This window comes from Panthera tigris, chromosome D3 (assembly GCF_018350195.1).
Source record: "Panthera tigris isolate Pti1 chromosome D3, P.tigris_Pti1_mat1.1, whole genome shotgun sequence".
Taxonomy (NCBI): Eukaryota; Metazoa; Chordata; class Mammalia; order Carnivora; family Felidae; genus Panthera; species Panthera tigris.
Window position 1 is genome coordinate 24,731,654 of NC_056671.1, and position 21,391 is coordinate 24,753,044.

General features: G+C 41.2%; 1 protein-coding gene across 3 annotated transcripts in view; it reads left to right on the forward strand.

Annotated features, from left to right (window-relative positions):
* Window positions 1–21,391, forward strand: part of TTC28 (tetratricopeptide repeat domain 28) — a 626,414-nt gene that overhangs the window by 444,732 nt on the left and 160,291 nt on the right. For all 3 annotated transcript variants that reach the window (XM_042962136.1, XM_042962137.1, XM_042962138.1), the window contains one exon: window positions 3,335–3,842. In XM_042962136.1, the coding sequence (XP_042818070.1) occupies window positions 3,335–3,842 (508 nt within the window). The remainder of the gene's footprint in view (window positions 1–3,334; window positions 3,843–21,391) is intronic.

The window sequence follows — 21,391 nt, forward strand, 5'->3', positions numbered from 1 at the left end:
TTATCAGTCCAATTTACATATAAAGGAAATCTGGTTGAAGGAGTGAAGTGACTTCTCAGGGTTACACAGCCAGGGCTTCTGACTAAATCCTGTTCCATCCTTATATTGCATCAAGACTGCCTCTCTAATTTGTGTGCTTCATAAATTATATTATCCTTTCTAGAGATGCTGGTTTTGGGACACCTGCCATGGAGAGCCGCAGCCTGATGGCGCTGCCTAGTAACTGGAGGGTGCCCCAGGAAGAGCGAATATAGTAGTCCTTCCCTCATTTTCCCACACCCCAGAGGGGAAATGCCCCAATACTCCCTTTCCTTATGTTCAGAGAACTTCAGCCATGGAGCTCCTGTGTCTCCGTAGCATTTAGAGAAATGAAAATCCGAAGCAGGAGATCCCGTGGCTATCATTTGCCATAAGCTGGAAGTTCCTAGGATCAGAGATGCCTGGGGTGTTGTGCCTGCCCCAGGCCTTATAAAAGTGCATCCCCTGCAGTGTTTGAGGGCTCATTGCCTCCAACCAAATCTACGATTTGGAATTATCTAGTGAATTATTTATGTTTTTTACATTTGACGGAGGCTCATGGCTGAGTTTGAAAACACTCAATTCCTGGTGCACTGCTGGGACCTAGAACTGTCTGGAAAACTGAGGCTCAGAGCAGTTAAGTTTCTAAAGGTCCCAGAGCTAGTAATGGGCAGTACAGTTTTAAATCAAATGTGTCTGATTCTCTTTTTTTTTCTTTTTTGAAGTTTCTTTATTTTGAGAGACAGATAATGTGAAAGGGAGTGGGGCAGAGACAGAAGGAGAGAAAGAGAATTCTAAGCAGGCTCCACACTGCCAATGCAGAGCCTGTCGTGGGGCTTGATCCCATGAACCATGAGATCATGACCTGAGCTGAAATCAAAAGTTGGGCGCTTAACCATCTGAGCCACCCAAGCACCCCAAGTGTGTCTGATTCTAAGTTACACTAGCTCTTTAGTGAAAAATCTGTGTGCAACAAAGATTTCTAGGTAGGAGGGTTAGTGGACTGTGTTCTGCTCCTTAACCAAGCTTGGGTGGAGAACCCCAGAGAGTGAGGTGGGAGGACCCATTACAGAAGAAGAGGAAAGAGGCTCTGAGTCCCTGGGCCTGCAGCAAAGGAGGAAAAGGAGACTGTTGGGTGGGGGGAGGGGAGTTGTGGGCAGCAGAAAGGCTCGTGTGCAATGTGCTGATGTGCATTTCTAACCTTGTCCCAAAGAGACTCTTCAAGTGGGAAGCTGAGTGGTGTGCTCTTTGGTGACATCATTGCTGTTCCTGCTAGAAATACACTACTGCAGCATTGTGACCTCTCTGGAATCATTTGTGCTCTTCTCTACTCAGAGAAAAACCCAAAAAAGTAAATTTCTAAGTATTTATTTCCCCTCTGTTTTCCCAAATCTCTTAGTTGGAACATCTGTGAAATGATAAAAGCAACTTAAAATGACATAGAACCCTTTGCAAATACACAATTTGCAAACACCATAAAGACGGTCAGTGCTTGAGTTATTTTGATCAAGAACTGCTATTTCGCAGGCAAAGAAATAGAGTGGCAAATCACTCACTTCTATAAAATATTAATAAAAGTGTTCTGAAGTGTACAAAGAACACATCTCATAAAGAAATACCCTTACTCCAGGTGGGACAGCCTTGCTTCCTTGTTATTCCCTAGCCTTGGGGCCCTAGTGGAAACCATTTGCCTACCTGTGACTGAGCACACCCTTGGTTCTGCCGGGATCACAGGCTCCTGTCGAGAAGAGGGTTCATTATGAAGAAAGGAGGATACGTGGGTTTAGCTGTAGGCACAGTATGAAGGAAGGGAAGGGTAGGCATGTCTCCAACTTGTAGAATCAAAGGTGGGTGGGGGATGGGTTAAACGGGTGATGGGATTAAGAAGGGCACTTGTGGGGGCGCCTGGGTGGCGCAGTCGGTTAAGCCTCCGACTTCAGCCAGGTCACGATCTCGCGGTCTGTGAGTTCGAGCCCCGCGTCAGGCTCTGGGCCAATGGCTCGGAGCCTGGAGCCTGTTTCCGATTCTGTGTCTCCCTCTCTCTCTGCCCCTCTCCCGTTCATGCTCTGTCTCTCTCTGTCCCAAAAATAAATTTAAAAAAAAAAAAAAAAAAAAAAGAAGGGCACTTGTGAAGAGCATATAACCGGGTGTCATATGAAAGTGTCGAATCACTAAATTCTACACCCGAAACTAATATTACACTGTATGTTCATTAACTGGAATTTAAATAAAAACTTAATTATTAGCAATTAAAAAAATAAGGAGGTTAGAAAAAGCCCAGTGTAACTTCCCTTTTATGTCTCTGCAAAGGAGTTAGAAACCAAAGACCTAGAATCCAAGACTATATACACTTGGGGAAGATTCCAGAACCCTTGTAGCTCTTTTGTTGTTTTTGTTGTCCCTATTGGATTCACTCTATCAACATACAGTCCTTTTCTGAAACCTTTAAGACAAAAAAGGCTCATGTACTTTTCTTTACACAAGAACCACAGGTGAGGCCAGCATTGTGAGGAGACGAGGAATATAGCATCTTTGTGCACAGAGGCCAGGGTCAGAAGAGCCTCTAGGCATGAGGAACAAAGCTGGAAGAGTCAGTGTGGGCCTGAAAAGAGGTGGTGAGGCCAGATGGTCCCCCCCCCCCCCCCCCCCAGTTAGAGGCCTGGGTTGAACCACCCATTTTTTCCTCTGGGGTTTGTCCAAATCTAAGCCCTCCGTGGTAATCAGCACTGCTAAAGTCCCACTGAGGGAACAAAAAGATAAGAGAACAGGATCCTCCAGTGGGTCCTGAGTCACAAAATTATCAATCATCATCCTAAACATCTCCCTTACCACTAATCTATCCATTTGCTTTGGGAGAAAGCATTAGAGAAATGCCCAGGAATGCAAAGACCCAAGCATGGATTTTTCATGAATTTCCTCGGCTATATTATATGTCATAATTAATTCTGGTTTTCCTCAACATTTTCTTACACTACAGAGGTTAGTGGCCATTAACAGAGTTATAGCAGAATACTAGAAATGTCAATAAGTCTTTAAACTAAAATGAAGGTTATATGGAACACAGCCTTTTTCTATGTTTCTATGAGATTAGGTATTAAAAGTTACTGATTAAGCTACAGTTGTCTTTTATTAGGAACTTGCTGTTTGAATGGGCTCTTTTTCAGTTGTGCACAGGTCTGCAGCCCACTGATAGAAACATCATTAGGAGTTGAGTTGGATGGTCACAGGCAAACCCTGAACGTTTTATCTGCTAAAACAAGCCAAAGCCACTTTCTGATGTGCTTTTCATTCTCTGCTTTATCCTTTCCCCATCCAGGCAGCTTCATCAGCCCTGAGCAGTCTGGGCCACGTGTACACAGCCATTGGTGACTACCCCAATGCACTGGCCAGTCACAAACAGTGTGTTCTTCTTGCCAAGCAATCCAAAGATGAGCTTTCAGAGGCCCGAGAACTTGGCAACATGGGAGCTGTGTATATTGCCATGGGTGACTTTGAGAACGCTGTGCAGTGCCATGAGCAGCATCTGAAGATAGCCAAGGACCTGGGGAACAAGCGAGAAGAGGCCCGGGCCTACAGCAACCTGGGCAGTGCCTATCACTACAGGAGAAACTTTGACAAGGCCATGTCTTATCACAACTACGTGCTGGAGCTGGCACAGGAGTTGCTGGAGAAGGCCATTGAGATGCGGGCCTATGCCGGCCTGGGCCATGCTGCCAGGTGCATGCAGGATTTGGAGAGAGCTAAACAGTACCATGAGCAGCAGCTGGGCATTGCTGAAGATCTCAAGGACCGGGCTGCAGAGGGGCGAGCGTCCTCCAATCTGGGTAAGGACAGGATTGCTTGCAGGATTTCAGGGTCAATGCCACGGGGCTGGAAATAGCTGAGGTAGCCCACTATCTCTTACAGGAATCTGTGTGTTTGTAGTCAAAAGAATCTCCACATTGTGTGTGTTGTGTATTTCTTTTAGATATATTTCCTTAGAGCCTGCCTGGTCTAAATCACACGGTCCTTCCTGCCATCATAGTGCTTCAAGGATTAGAATTCTGAATACTGGAAAAACAAAACACCCCAACCTTGTAATCTGTTTAGAGAGAAGAGCAACCAGATTTATCTAATTAGAGAGAAAGAGAATGAAATCAGGATATAAAAGCTATGTTTGCTTTAAATGAAAGAGAAGCTGCTAGGAAGTCATCAATGGAAGGGAATTTGAGAAGAATTTTGTTTAAAGGGATTTCTTTACTTGGTGACTTTAATGCCACAGGAAACCGTATTTTTTCCTCAAAAGTGTGTGTATTCACAAATGACGCTGCTAGTTTTAGTATAAATGCAAAATTATTTTTGAAAGATCTATTTAAATAAGTTAGATTTGCAGTCACTGTTTGCTAGTACTTGGTTATAATTAAGACATAAATTTGGTGGGATTTATATGTCATGGTGAGAGACAGTAAGTATTGGTAACTGGCTGCTTTTTAGAAGACACTGTTACCTTGTTTCTACTCAAACAGATGTGGGTACACGTACACGATGAATGGAGGGAACAGATGCATTTGCAAGTATGAGCTGAACTCATCCCTGAGTCCCATTGTTTGTCCTGTGTCCACATGGACTCAGGGCAGGGAGAGGACAAGGAGAAGGTCGACTTATTGCTACTAGTGTATGTTTATCAGGTATTAGTAGCAGCGGAAGGTAAAACTCAGCCCCCTTTTCTTATGACCTACAAAACCAAGGCACCCCCTTGTCTATTTATATAATTTTAGCACTCCCCCGTCACCTCTACCTCTGCTTATTGTAACCATATGTTTCCTGAATATAGTTGTTACAAAATGTCTGGCAGATCCCCGGAGATTACTCTGAAGATAGTATCGAGATCCAAATGAGAGTCTAGAGAGTCTGATAAGAACCGTAGAAATAAGCTCTTGGCATTATATATTCATTCAATAGATTACAAGTATTTATTGAATCATTACTCAGTGTTGAATCCTGGAATAGTTGCCCTAGGGATAGAAATGTTAAAAAACAAAACAAAAACAAAAACAAAAAACTTTTCCCTCAAAGAGCTTACAATTTAGTAGGGAAAATAAGACAAATACATAGGGCAACAGTGGCTTCTCTACAAGACAGTATTAGTGATGCTGGCGTTTCCGTGAAATTGCAAGAAGGAAGACCCCGAGGGCTGGGAATAGCCTGGAAACTTCTTGGAGGAGATTATAGACCTCTTTACACCTTGACTAATAGGGGAGATTTGGCCAGGAATGAGATGGCATTGATGGGAAGGCATATGTAAAAGAATGGATTGGCATGTCTGAAGGACGGTGGCAGAGTACCCTTCAGGAATACACTAGAGGATGGCAGATTAGTATGAAAACTAGGCAAGCGATACGCTAGCAGAAACTCCTGAGGGTTTTGAAACGTAGGAGTAAGAAGATAGACTAGATATTTAAGGAAAGCAAGTGAGCGGCACGTAGGATAGATTGGAGGGCTTGGAACCTGGAGTTTAGAAGGCTGTGCGTATTGACCATTCAGATTTTCTTTATCATCTTGTGTCAGGTTTGATAAGTTGTATTTTCCAGAGACTTTGCTCGTTTCATCTAAGTGTTGAATTTAGTGACATTAAGTTGTTCATAATATTTTCTTATTTTCCTTTTAGTGCTTGTAGGCTATCTAGTGAGGTGCCCTCTTTCAGTTTTGTTATTGATAGTTTGTATTTTGTACCTGAAAACCACCTTACCACCACCCCCTCCCCCCCCTGTTTCTGGATCATTCTACTTAGAGATTTATCAGTTTTCTTGATCTTTTTGAAGAACTGAGTTTTGCTTTTGTTAATTTTTTTTATTGCTTGTTGTCTCTTTTCTATTTCACTTATTTCTGGTTTCTTTTTTATCATTTTCTTCTTGCTACTTACTTTGCTAGCTTCTTAAAGTCAAACCTCAGGTGATTGACCTTGACCTTTCTTCTTTTTAATACAAGCATTTAAAAATATAAAATTTCTTTAAACACTGCTTTACCTGCATCTAATAATTTTTACCAGATTATGTTTTTATCTTCACTGAACTTAAAATATTTTCTAAGATCATTTGTGATTTCTCTTTACCTCCTAGATGGCTTATTTAATTTTAAATATTTTGGATTTTCCTAGACACATTATTATCATAAAATTTAGTTTATTTATTTTTAAATTTAGCTTAATTTCATTGTGGTCAGAAAACATACTTCGTAGGATTTCAACGGATGTAATGTCATAGATGTCAGTCATGGTGGTGATGGTGCTGCTCAGGTCATCTTTGTTTTGATTTTCTTTCTTTCTTTTTTTTTTGTCTATATGTTTTGTCAATTGCTAAGAAGGAGATTGTTAAATCTCCAATTATTATTGTGATCTTGTCTGTTTCTCCATTTGCTTCTGTGAAACATGGCTTCATAGACTTTGAAATTCTGTCATTGGACAAATGTTCATTTGTGTGTTTGTCTTCCTGACAGATTGACCCTTTTATCATTATGAAATATTTCTTTTTTTGTCAATGGTCATACCTTTTTGTCTTGAAGTCTACTTTATCTGCTACAAATATACTCACTCCTACTTTCTTATACCTGTTGTTTGTATGGTCCATCTTTTTCCATCTCTTTACTTTCTATTTAATCTGTGTCTTTAGTTTGTTAACAGCAGATAACATCTAGTTTGATTTTGCTTTTTTATTGATTTTGACAATTATGGCCTCTTAATTAGAGAATTTCACTCATTTAACATTTAATGTCATTATTGATGTTATATTCAGGTCTGTCATTTTACTGTTGGTTTTCTGTTTGTCCCATTTATATTTTGTTTTCTGTTCTTCCTTTCCTACAATCTGTGGTTAATTTAATCAGATAGGTTTTATTTTAACTTGTCTATTGCTCTTTAGCTCTACCCCTTTGCATTTATTTTAGTGGTTGCTCTAAGATCGCGTTATATTATCCTTAAATTTTCACAATCTACTTTGAGCTAATACCATACCACTTCCCTTAAAATGTAAGCACCTCACAACTTTATAAACCCATTGATTCCTTACTCCCTGTTCTTTATGCTGTAGTTGTCACAGATATTACTATGTCTACATTCTTTTTAAACTTCACAATACAGTGTGTTTTTTTGTTCTATACAGTTATACTAAAGAATTAAGAGGAAATATCTTTTCTGTTTATGCACTTATTTATCATTTATGGTACTTGCAGTCATTCGTAGAGATCCGCGTTTCCATCTGGTACCATTTATCTTCAGTCTAAAGAACTTCATGTAGCATTTCTTGTAGTGCAGGTGTGCTAGTGATGAGTTCTTTTCATTTTTACTTACTTTAAAATGTCTTTATTCACCTTTGTTCTTGAAGGATATTTTTGGCGGATACAGAATTCTACGTTGATGGATTTTTTAAAAAAAGCAGTTTAAAGTAGTCTTTCCATTGTTTTCTGGTCACTATTATTTTGATGATATGTCAGTAGAATTGAAAGTATGTAGAGCATGTGCTAATTCTTTCTTGATTGCTTTCAAGATTTTCTCTACTTTGGTTTTTAGCAGTTTAACTGCAATATGCCTAAATGTGGATTTCATTATATTTTTCCTTCCTCTGCTACTTTGAGCTTTAGAATCTACAGATACAGATGTTTCCCCAAACTTAGGAATTTTTTACCTATTATTTTTTCAAATGTTTCTTCTTGCCCATTCCCTCTTTCCTCTGTTCATGAGACTCTGCATTACTCTTAAGTCTTTCAATATTGTGCTATGTATTACTGAGGGTCTGTTCACATTTTAAATCTTTTTTTCTCTATATTCTTCAGATTTGAAAATTTCTGTTAATCTGCCTTTAAGTTCAATAACTCTTTATTCTGTCATCTCCAGTCTGCTTTTAAACCCATCCAGTGATACCAAGTTTGAGATTCCCGAAGACTATTCTCACTTCAGACATCAACCATGAGCATGGGTCTCCAAGACCACCCTCGGGTTCAGTAATTCACTAGAAAGACTCCCAGAATTCACTGACAGCTGGTATACTCATGGTTATGGTTTACTACAACGAAAGGATTCAAAGTCAGCCAAGGGAAGAGACACATGGCAGGAGAGTTCTAAGCAGGAGGCTTTCCGTTGTCTTCTCCCAGTAGAGTCACAGACAGTGCCAGTGCCTGAAAAGCAACAATATCTGACAATATGCACAGACTATTATCAACCAGAGAGGCTCACTTGAGCCTCGCTGTCAAGTTTTTATTGGATCTTGGTCTCATAGATAGGTTGACCACCTGCTTGGGCGATCTTCATTTCCAGCCCGCCAAAGGTTGAGCTGAAAAGCCCCACTGTAAATCACACGGTTAGCATCAACTATTTGGCAATGGTCAACACCCTCACGTAAACAAAGACACTCTTAGAGCATTCTAAGGGCTTAGAGATTGCTTCCCAGAGCTGAGGGTAAAGTCCAGACCTCTCTTTGGGCAAGGTTAATTCTTTACTGCGTAAGTGAATTTTTTATCAGACATATATTGTATTTTTAGCTTTAGAATTTCCATTTGTTTCTATTAATAAACATTTCAGTTTTTCTGCTAAGATTTATGTTTGTTCACTACATCTATTTTTCATGTACATAGCCAAGCCTATTTATTACAAAAGCTTTTAAAACCTTGTTTGCTAATCCTATGTGAGTCACCTCAGAGTTAGACCCCGTTATTTTTTAGATCCAGTATAGTTAACATACAGTGTTGTGTTAGTTTCAGGTGTACAATATAGTGATTCAACCATTCTATACATTACTGCGTGCTCCTCATGGTGAATATACTCTTAATCCCCTTCACTTGTTTCACCTACCTCCCCACCTGCCTTCCCTCTGGTAACCATCAGTTTGTTGTCTGTAGTTAAGAGTCTATTTCAGAGGTAGACCCTATTGATTGCCTGTTGTTAATGTTGTTTTATAACAGCTTTATTGAGATATAATTCACATACTGTGCAGTTTACCCAATTAAAGTGTATAATTCAGTGGTTTTTAGTATAGTCACAGAAGTGTGCATTGATTGCCTTTTGTTTTGAATATGAGTCACATTTAATGTTTCTTTGTATATTTAATAACATGGGATTATATCCAATATTGTGAATGTTACTTTAGAGAGACTATGGATTCTGATATATTTCTCTTAACAGTATTTTGTTGTTGTTGATCTTTTACCCGTTAACTTGGCTTAATTCAAGCTCCAAATTCAGTCTTTGTGGTGGGCTGCAGCTTAAATCTGTGTTCTGATCTTTTAGCTTTAACTGGGCTGCTTAGATTCAGCCTGGCACATGCATATTTCAGGAGATAGAGATTGGGGTAGAATTTATACTCAGAATTGAAGGCTTCCCACTGTGGCTCATTCTTCTAGTTCTTCCAGCCAGTAACATTGTGTTTCTACCTGTGTTGTAGCCTGACCACATGTCACTAATTGGGACTTTACCTCTGGCCACGACACTCCCCCCCCCCCCCCCCCCCCCCAAAAAAGGTTCCCTGGCATTTCAAAAATAGGAGACTTAACCAATGCTATTCCTTTCTTCAAAGGGTCAACTCCAACCCTCCTACAGTTCCTCACTGATTTTGGTTACATGGTGTCTCTTTGTGGATTCCTCCCCTTGCATCCCTCCCGGCCACTCCCCACCCCCTGAGACCTTATAACTATAAAGTTGGGCTTTATATAGACGTGGGCTGGTCTGAAAGGCCCTTCTCCTCCATTACTGGAAGTGGAGCTCCTCCTATTCATTTTGGACCATTAAAGTTTGCCTTGGGCACCTTTGTCCCCTGGAAAGATCAACAGTGATCTCCTCATGGCTGAGTTGAGAGATCTTTTGACAGTTCTGAATTTCCCTAGTCATATGCAGCATCTGTATGCTCAAACTTTTCCTTGAAATTCTCTCCTCTTGTACTGTCTGTGAAGCACTGCCCTCCTGATTTTCTTCTTGACTGCTCTTTCTGGACCTTTTACATTGGCTTTTATTGTCCCTCTTTTTTTAAAAAAAATAAGCAATTAAAAAAAGTTACAAAAGTGATACTCACTTCTGTTAAAAAAAAAAAATCTTATGATACCAAAGTGTATAAAGTAGAGAAAGGTCCACCTTCTTACATTATTTACCTTCCCTGTTCCACTTCTCACAGTTAACCACTGTTAACAATTTGGTTAGAATCTTTCCAGACCTTTTTAGTATGTACATAAACACGTGGCAATACAATCCTATGTATAAATATACACATGTCTACAGATTATTCCTTTTTTTCCAAAACTTCCATCATAGTACATAGACTTTCCTACAGCCTGCTTTTTTTATTCTACCTTCTAAGGCCTTTCTCTGTGTCATTCAGATAACCTACCTTATTTTTAACGGTTCCTTTCCATTGTATTGCCATTTGTTAAATATGGGAGTTCTTGTCTTTTGTTCCTTGATTGTTTTCTGTTCTTTCTTTGTATATCTCCCTTTACTATTTTTACCAGCCGTACCTTCAACTACAGCTTTAGTGTACATTGTTTCTCAATCCATATGCACTAGCACTGACCTCCTGCCTGAGCATCATTTTCAAATTTCCATTGGCCTGGCGGTTACTCCTTCCGATTTTCATGCTGATCTGTCAGAGTTAGTGAGTCCAGATGTGAAGTATCTTTGTCCTAAATTGAATTCTTCTAGCTTCTCTAAGTTTGGTGATGACAGCCTTACTCCTCTGGCTATCTGTACTAATTTTCTATCGCTGCTGTAACAGCCACAAACTTAGTGGCTTAACACAAATTTATTTTATCAACAAGGCTGGTTTCTTCTGCAGGCTCTAGGGGACCGTCAGCTTCCAGTGGCTGCCTGGATTCCTTGGCTTGTGCCTCTTACTCCACGTACAGCGTGAAGCATTCCTTTCTGCTTCTGTCACTGCACTGCCCTCTCTGCCGCCCCGACTCCTTTCGCATCCCTCTTACAAAGACTGTCATGATTACATCAGACTCACCTGCACAATCTAGGACAGTCTCCTCACCTCAAAACCCTTAATTTAATCACACCTGCAAAGGCCCTTTTGTCATATAAAGTGACATTCACAGGCTCTAGGAACTAGGACGTGGACATATGGGGGCGGGGGTGGCATTATTCAGCCTGTCTTAGAAATCTAAAATCATCTCTGATTTCTTCCCTTTTTTTCTCAGTTGACTGACAGTCTAACAGTTGTCAAACAAATATTCTCATAAGGGTTCTTTTCTTTCATTGTCCCTTCCTGGTTGCCCAGGTGGCTGCATTAGCCTACTAGTTGGGTTTTCCTTACCACCATGCCCTCCCTTCCATGTTTCCTCCACCCCACACATCAGTATGAGACCGATTCTCCCAAAACTGCTCTGCGGGTAGTAGTTACTACACATTGCACACAACATTGTGGTCAGGGTCCTTACCTTAAAGTGGGGTTTGTCACGATTTCTAGTATTTAATTGCACTGTTCCTCTGTACATACTATTTACTTTCCCTGAAATTGGGCTTTTCCACCTTCCCTTATCTCACCACACTGGCTGTGCTCTTATCCTTTACTATATTTCCTCAAGCTGTTTTTTCCACTTAGGCCTTTTGCATCCCTATCTTGCTTGTCTAACGTTTACCCATCTTTTTTTTTAGGATCATTCTAAATACTGTTCACTACTTGAAGTCTCTTGATAAAAAGTAAATCTTTCTCTCATCTCAGCCCTAGGAATACTTTCAAAATTTCTCTTATTTATATTCAATCACAAATTTTGGTTATTTGTGTACTTGTATAGGTACCTCTACTGGATTAGAACTCAATGGAAGTATGAAGAGCATTCTATCTACAGTCTCTGTATCACTGAGTAGAACCCCTATAACTATATCTACATAGTGGATACTCAGTAAATGCTTATATAGTTAGATTGAATGAGTGAAAGCTTACCCCCAGATGTTGTGCCCAGATGATTGGAGGAAGAGTGGTGCCTTTAAAAGAAACAGGAAGGCTGAGAGGAAGAACTAGTTTGGGGAAGCAGGTGATGTTTGGTTTTGTGCATGTCCCATATGCATTTCTCTCATTTAATGTAACATGATTAAATGCTACTGGAAAGAGGTATTAAGAGGGCATCATCTCAATGGCATTATAAGATAAAGACAGAAAGCCAGCCAGTGAGACTGAGTTAGGATCACAGAGGGTAGAGGGGATCCAGGTTGAGGTTAGGGAGAAGAGAGCTTCAGGACGTGGAGGACATATCACTTTGATATCACAGAAGCCAAGGACAATGAGATTTGAGCCATTAAGAAGGTTTTCTGACAATAGAAACTTCCTGTGCACATCTGAGGGGGAAGTGGCTAGAACTTGTGGAGATGGAGAGGAGAAGGTAGAGAAGACAAGAAATCTTTGTCCTTGGTGTTCAGCATGTACTGATATTTGTTATCCACCTTTATTTATTTTAAGATAAAAGAAGTAGAAATGAACTTAGACTCTTCAAATTTCTTATGAACAATAACAAATAGCTTAGCTGTTCTCTAAGCATGTGTCTTTGTGAAAATAATGTTAATGCTAATTTTGGCTTAGAAAATGTCCATCTTTTCTTTTATACTCAAAACAACTGTAGTCCTAATTTAGGCACTTTGGAGTCAGATCTCAGGCAGTAGAGTAGGTCACTGGAACATAGCCTCAGTTAAAGTCCTCAGTCATCATCCTAGGTCTTCTCATTCACTGGGGACAATTGCCTCTCATCTTACTTAGGGTGAGCTACAGTCAGGAAAGTGAGAAGGGAGACCACTAAAAGGATGGCTAGTTTTCTTTCCTTCCTCCCTCCCTTCCTTCCTCTTTCCTTCCTTTTTTTCCTTTTCTTTGTTTTTTTTCTCTCTTCCTTCCCTTCCCTTCCCTTCCTTCCGTTCCCTTCCCTCCCCTCCCCTCCCCTCTCCTCCCTCTTTTCCCCTCTCTCTCTCCCCCTCCATTATAGCCTTCCTTCCAGATGAGGGTGACCTCTTAGTTTGCCACTATGCCCCTGGAATATGTATAAAGGTGAACACATTTCAGAAGCTACTTCCCACATACAACAGTGTCCAGGCTGGTTTTTTTTCTAGTATTGGGTCAAATATGAGAGAGAGAGACCCCATCAAATCCTGGGGTCAAATATCTAATAATCCATCTATGGAAAATAATTGAAATTTAAAAAATAACTGTCCCTTTTTAGTTGAAAAGACAGATCTAGAAGGTAGCTTCTTTGGGAGAGAAAAGGAAATGGTTCATGAATTCATTTGTTCATTTAATCATTCATTCTTTTGTTCAACAAACATTTATTGAACATTAGTTATGAGATAGGCACATGAGTGCCTACATTTTAATGAGAAAAACCAATGTAGTTCCGGCCCCTATGGAGCTTATGGTTTTCCATCTAACAAGCATGTACTGAGACCTGCTCTATGCCACATTTGCATTCACTCTCATATTTAATCCTCTCCACAAACCTATGAGGTCAGGAGTATTAATTAATTTTACATCTGAGAAAATCACAGCCCAGGTAGGTTAAAAAAACTCGATCCATTTAGTCTCAGGAGATCCATAGTGTGAAAGACTCATTAAGATCTCATAAAATAATGCTTGGCCTTTTTGTACCATGTTTTCAAACCATCCTGGGAGTCACGTGTCAGAGTAAAAGTTTGGTAGCACATCTGGCGGGTATACGTCAGGCCTCTCATTTGCAGTGCAGCAAATGATAAATGATAATCGCCAGAAGCGCTGACTTTCAGCTGTTCTAATTCTAAGATTTAAGAAATGTCACCTAAATAACTATATTTAAAAATTAAATTTTGGCAACGTGAATCAGAAAGTTCTGAATCCCCAAGGAAAGGGGAACAACACCATCTTATAGGTCTACATAATAGATGCACATATTGTACCTTAATTATATATTATTCCTGAATAAATTTTATGAATTAAATCATGACTATGAAGATATGTAGAACTCAGTATTCTAAAAAATCTTATGATAAATTTACTTTGTATATGAAAAAATATTCTATAACCTGGCACTCACTCTATTTCATCTGTTTTTCACATTTCAATTTTTATGTGTTGGAGAGAGGGAGAGAGACCTGGCTTTATAAGTAAAATGTTTATAATAATTGTGGGTAGTAATTAATTTACACTAATTGAGTGTTTTCTTTGGAAATCCACAGTGTGATTTATGGGGCCATCTTCATTTTTTTTTAACTTCTTTTTAATGTTTGTTTATTTTTTGAGACAGAGAAAGAGAGAGAGAGCATGAGCAGAGAAGGTGCAGAGAGAGAGGGAGACACAGAACCCAAATAGGCTCCAGGCTCTGAGCTGTCAGCCCAGAGCCTGATGCGGGTCTCGAACCCACAAACCCATGAGATCATGATCCAGCCAAAGCTGGACACTTAACTGACTGAGCCACCCCGGTGCCCCATATGGGGCCATTTTCAAAATAACTGCTCAAGATGCCAAAGGGTCTTTGAGACATCCCTTAGAAGTTCTTGGCATGGCAATGTGATTTCACCATATTTGTGTTTTACAGCACTTGTTGGTCTTTCTAATAGCCCTGTGAAGTAAACTATTGTTATTCAGAGATTACCGAATGTTTGTGTCTCACCCAAGATTATAGAGTAAGAGGCAGACTTGAGGCTGGACTTCAGGTCTCTGATTTCCATGTCCGGACCCTTCTGTGAGAGAACATACCCACTAGAAGGGTGGACTCCAGTAAGGAGCTATGCTAGGATTACCCCGCCTAGGGCTCAAAGCCAATGATGCTTCCTCTTCTGCACACCGTCCCCCCCACCCAACCCGTCATAGTAGAAGATGGAAAAGAAGAAGTACCACTAGAAGGGTTATAGGTCACCTTGAAGCAGTGGTCCCTGCTTGTGCCCAGGGACAAAATAGCAAGTGCTCCTAGAGAAGTATAGGCACCATCAGAACGGAAGAGCCCTTTCTTCTCTTTTCCCAGAGAAGCTGTTGTCTATTGAGTACTTGCACTGAGATAGACACTTTGCATACATTATTTCATTCTCACTACAAAGCTGTGTGGTAGGCATAGAAGGAAAGATGCTGGCTCAAATTCAGTGGCAAGATCCAAACTCAGGTCCGTACGCTGTCCTTTAATACAGCTCACAGGCCCCCTCTGGGACCCACACATTCACTGAGCAGTTAGTTCTGCTTGAGAAGTGTAGCTGAGACTACACAGATCGTCAGAATCTAATAATGTCCATGATATAGGAAGCCAAAGCACGCACCTCTGCTTTCCATTCAAAGCAGTTCCTGTTAAGTGTCGTGAAAAGGGGAAATGTAAATAGCAAAAAAAAAAAAAAAAAAAAAAAAAAAAAGTGACCCAGAGATGGAAAAAGATATTTCTAGACATCTCAAAGAAAGTAACAGGAATGTGCTTTCCCTGCCTGAAAGGAAAAATGAGAAATGGGGAGCATCAACCAAGACAGGAGTTTTTCTGATCAAGCACCAGAGGATTCACGGAAGATGATTCAGACCCTCATTAAGGTTGTGACATGCACATCCCATGCTGTGCCCCACACCTATCAGTGCCTAATAAATATTAATAATATTTACTCTCTACTTTAGGTCAAGATTTGTCACCCTGCTTGTCTAGACATTGCTATTTAAAAGGAGCTGTGATTTGCTTACAGATACAGTGCATCTGTAAACATGTGAGCAGAGGCAGACGGGGCGGTAAATCTTGGTCAGAGCCGCACTTTGGACCGTTGCAGGAGAGGCTGCAAAACTGTTGTTGGAATAATGAAGTGGATGCTTGCTGCCAGATCCCAGAGTTCTGTCTCCAGCAGGCAGAGTCTCGCAGTAAATTAGCTTATGTTTCAGCTTGGCAGTTGGCACTTGGTTCATTTGTAGATGCTAATTGTAATCTGATGTTATCAGCAGCAGGTAATTGAAATGGGCTTGATGAATTACTTAATTTCTTTTAATAGCTGAGTCTTCAAGAACTGAATAAAGAAGATAAGGTGATCCGGAGGAAAATACAACAGCTCTATCTTTCTAATTAGTGCTTGGAGCTTTTTTCTTCTTTACACAAATGATTATGAACATGTGAGGCTGAATAGGTTTATGAGTCAAAAGCCCCCATGGGGGCATTTCCCATTAGGCAGCCCGGTCCTGAGCATTGATAACACTTCTGTTAGGACTTCAGAGAGGAACCCTTGAGTGATCACTTTGAAGAACATTGATTTCTGAACACAGTTGTGTTTTCGCAGACTTAGGTGGGCACCGCCTGCCAGGAGCACTGCCACTTTGGCACACGTCCTACTTTCGGTTCCTCTTCTGTGGCTGTTTCCTGTGAACGGTGCTGCCTGGCACCACACGGTGAGCAGGGAAGCCTCACAATGATGTTAGTCATGGGCTCCTGCCACCCACACCTGGTGCTGGCACCTCCCACACCTGCCTGTCCCTGAGTCTTTCCATCTGTAGCCGTTCCTTTGTTACCCCTTGCTTTGCCAGCAGCGATGGGTGCAGATGTGACCCTGGGTCCTGCCATCTGTGCTGGGCGCTGCACGCTGGACCCTGTTACGTGACGGCGATGAGCTTTGGGGTCTTTCTTCCAGAATCACTTGGCTCTGCTCTTAGTTTCATGTTGGTTCCTTAAGGAAGCCATCTGTTTAGGGTGACTTTGGAGGAATTTACGTTTGACCAATTTTTTCTTCAGAAAATTGAAAGAACAGCAGAAAGGTAGAGTATTAGAATCGGGCCTCTTAGACATGAGATGGCATGGCATGTGATTGTTCAGACCGTCTCTGTGGTTCTCCGGCCCGGTGGGTTCTGTTTACAGACATCTTTGCATTAGAGGTGCAGACTCCAGGTCTCTAAGCCTCCGCCAGGATTGTGGCCGTGAGTGCCTTTGCTGGGAAGTGCATTGCAGGGATCCTGGTAGTGTGCTGCTTCCTGATCTGAATGGTAGTTATGTGGCTCTGCTCACCTTGGGAAAATGTGCTGAATTGTATGCCTGCAATCTCATACCTTTCTGACAAAATGTTATACTTTAAAGGTTTACTTTTAAAAACACATTGCATTCAGGGGTAGAGTGCACCTGGAAATGTACGTTTTTCTTGATTCCACCCAGGCCCGTGGCTTTCACTACCATGCACCACCTTCCCAAACCCAGACCTCACCGCCTTTTTTTTTTTAATGTTTATTTATTTATTTTGAGAGAGAGAGAGAGAATGAGAATGAGTGGGGGAGGGGCAGAGAGCCATCAGACCTCCTTCTGAGATACCCGTCTATTCCTGCTTCCCACACACCCTCATCCAGAGGCCCCAAAGAGGTCTCTCTGCAAGTCTGTGACCTCATGTTGTGTGTTCCCTTTTTCTGAACATGGCAATGCAATCTCAGTGCCCAACCCAGAAATCTCAGAGTTCTCCTGGGATCCCTGCCTCCTTCCCTCATGGCCCAGACCTGCTTGGTCAAAAGTCCTGAGGATTCTGCCTCTCCATACAACTTGCATCTGCAAGACTGTGTTTTCAGACTCTTGTCATCTCTTGCCTGGGTCATTACAGCATTTTCCTCCATGTTGGTCTCCTAGTTTCTCCAGATTATTTTCCGCATTTCTTCCATGGTAACCCTCTCAAAACCCCAACTGCTCAAGGCTCAATCTTATCAAATCATTTCTCTACTTACAACCCTGCAGTGGATCCCCATTAACTTCAGGATGAAGTCCAAAATCCTATGCCTGGTGTGAGATTATATATATATATATACATATATATATGTGTGTGTGTATATATATATATATATATATATATATACACATACATATATAGTATATATGTATTACATACATACACATATTGTGTATATGATATACATATCTGCCCCCAGTTCCTGGCACAGAGCACCTAAAACTCATTTAATTCCATACATGATAAGAACACTATGAGCACCTTTGTTCTAATGAGGTGACTGAGTGAACTGGATGGCTCCTGGATGGGGGCCTCATGACCAGAAAGACCAGGCCAAGAAGAGAAGGTTGTAGTTTTCAGCGCCACCTAGAGAGTAGGGAGGGGCTGGAAATGAAGTTAATAATTGATCATGCTGACCAGAGGGAGCCTCCATAAAATCCCCGTGGTAGGGGGTTTCGGAGAGCTTCTGGGTCAGTGAACACGTCCATACCAGGAGAGTGATGCACCCCAACTCCAGGGGGACAGAAGCTCCTGGGCTTGGGACCCTCCCAGACCTGCCCTGTGTATCCCTTCATCTGATTGTTCATCTGTGTTCTTTATTGTATCTTTTAATACGCTGGTAAATGTAAGTAAGCGTCTCCCTGAGTTCTTGCTCTAGCAAGTTAATCAAACCTGAGGAGGAGCTCATGGGGAACCGCCAGCCCGTAACCGGCCGGTCAGCAGCACAGGTGGTAACCTGAGCTTGCAGCTGGCGTCTGATGTGGGCCTGGGGGGTAATCCTGTGAGACTGAGCCCTTCCTTACCTGTGAGGGCTGACGCTGTCTCTGGGTGGATCGTGTCAGAGTGACATTATAGGACATCCAGCTGGTGTCAACGACTTGCTTATCGTTTTGGGGAAAACCCCCTACACGTTTGGTGACCAGAAGTGTCTGAAGTCTGTTCTGTGTGAGTAGTAAAGGAGGCTCCGAGGAGAGAAACACAAAAATGAACGACTGGATTTTTCCTTGTGTAGGAAGGATAAAACCGAGTTTCTCTGTTTATACCTGGCATGTGTATTTTTCGACAGCCCTCAGCATTCGAAGGAATGGTATTGAGCACCTACTGTGTACCAGAACCAGCCAGTGGCTGTTTGGTAGACAAACCAGGCAATTCGAGTGCTCACAGGGAAAGTACTTTGTGATTTCAGAAAGGATTACGGGGGTGTAAACTTAATAGGGAGGCGGGTTGTCAGAATACTCTTCTGTGAGGAACTGGCCCCCGTTCATCTCACTGATGCCATTTTCTGCCATTATCACCCCTCACACTCATTGCTCTCCAAACCTCTGAGAACTTTTATACCTCCATGGCTTTTCTCATGTCATTTCTTCCACCCTGAATATCTTTCTCTTTCTGTCAAGCTTTTGAAGTCTTATTTATTTGTTCATACTTCAGACAGATGTCCTATACTGTTAATCAAGCCCCCCAGGCTCTTCTAGGAAATTTGGTGTTCCCCTTATGTTTTGTGCTTGGCACTTATTATCATTATTTACCAACTAGATCATAAATGCCAAGAATAGGTAAGGTATGTATCTTAAATTTTTTGTGTCCTTATTACCTAGTGTCCAATGTTTGGTCCACAGTAGGCATAGCACATGTTGTAATTTGGATGGATGAAAGATGGTAAGAGCCAAGCACTATGGAAAATGCCTGGACTTACTAACTGGAGTCTGAAGTCCAAATAATTTCTCACCTCTTTCGTATTTACTGTGTTCATCCATTTGTGCCTTACTGCTCCCTTTAAGTTCCGATATCGTTCCGGCTGCCTCTGATCCCGTTGCCAAGAAGGCTAATTCTGGGAAACAATGGCAGTTTCTGTATATTTTATATTGGACCTTCACATTCTCATCGGTGTAAATGATCACTAAAACTCTTCATTGCTCTAAAAAGTTGAAACTCTACGATCTTTTCATGGAAAGACAATGTATATGGAAGCTGGAACTTGATTCCAAGCTGGAATTTGGTTCATTTTAAATGAACCAAAAATATAATCAGCTTGAGAAATAGTGAAACCAGCAGGCAGTGATTAGGTTTTATGATGCCATTTTAATTTTACTCCCCGCAGTTAGGAGGAATACTGAATCGAGCAGATTTTTCTCTTTCTTTTACACAGTCCTTCTCCCGATAGCTAAATGAGACAGTCTGATTAGCCGGCTAACTAAATAATATATTAACCGTTTTGGATCTTCAGCCAAGAAGTTTACAAAGCAAGGCCCTTTGTGCAGGTTTGAAGAACCCTAATATTTGTTACTTTTGGACAAGAAGATCACTAGAGTATCACACACTGTTTCTTCTTTTAAGTACATGAACTTAATGGTCTATTCTCTGCATTTAACACTTAGCCTTAGGAAACTGATACTAGCTGTACTTTTTAGGTATTCAAATAACAGGTTTCATAGAGAATGTATGAAAAGGCCTTTGTGATCTCTCCAACACACCCTTGAAGTAGCACAGAAGTCATGATAATGATGAAAGCAGTGACACTCCTGGAACTCCTCCAGTGTGCTAGCGCTGTACTTGATGTAGCTTCTTCGGCAGTGTTTTATTAGCTCACTTAAAAATTCACAAAACCTAAAGAACAGAGAGGTTAGTTGTCAAAGGTCCCCCGGAAAGTGTGTGGCAGAGCTGGGCTTTGAGCCCAGAGCCGTCTGAACCTAGATTCCGCGCTCTTTACATCATGCCCCACTGCCTCTCTAAAGCGAATGCTGAAAATTATTTAGGAAAGAGCTAAAGCTCTAGCACTTTTGAGTGACTAGGACCATTTGACATTGTAACTGGAAAAAATGGAAACTGAGCATTTCCCTTCATCCACGGCTTCTTTTCAGTCTCACTCATCCCGCTTTCTACGGGACACGCATACCACACCTACAGACTGAACGCAGGGCAGAAGTGTGGCTGCTCACATACCTCAACCTGAACTCTCCTCTCTTTTCCAGCATGAAATCCACAAGAGGCTCAAGTGTTTAAGACTCTCTTCAGCATAATTAGTAATTTCTTGGTGCCGTCAAAACGTAGCTTTCACCAAGAGCCATTTTCAGCATGTTGTTCCGCAAATTCTTCTTAAGGCTGTCTCTGACACAGCAGAAATTGCATTTGTTGAATTGGATTAAAGCTGGAATGCAACTTCTAGTGGGTATTGCTGACTCAGCGTGTCCCCACTTGACTCTGAAACAGCTTTGTTAGCTCCTGAATACAGGCACTCAGTTTTCAATGAATTTTATAAAGTGGTCCTTTCTGCCCTCCTTTGAAGAGTTAAGTTACTTGGGGAAGTGAACGCTTTCATTTTCTAGTAAAGATTACATCGGTGCCATTTAAAATGTTTCCAAGAGCAATTAAAAAGTGAAGTAAATGCTTTGTTGTTATGTGTCCAATGTGCTTGTAAAGCAAGCCCTCATCAGAACAACCCCACTGGCAAAAAAGTAACGGATTTGCGTGCTTGAGCCAGAATGTCAGAGTTGGCAACTTATTGGAAACAACCGCAATTCTGTAATTGCATTTCCTTGATTCAGATGGAAGGTCCCATCAAATCCATTATCTAATACCGAATAAGACAAAGACAGCTTATAACATGGCCCAGCTGTTGGAGTGCTCTGGAGGGAGATATAATATGCTCTGTGACTCAGTAAGCAGAAGGTAATGGACTAAAAGTTATCAAGCCCTTCACAACAAGGAGATCTGGAGTTTAACCAGAAATTTCAGACTGTCAACCTGAAC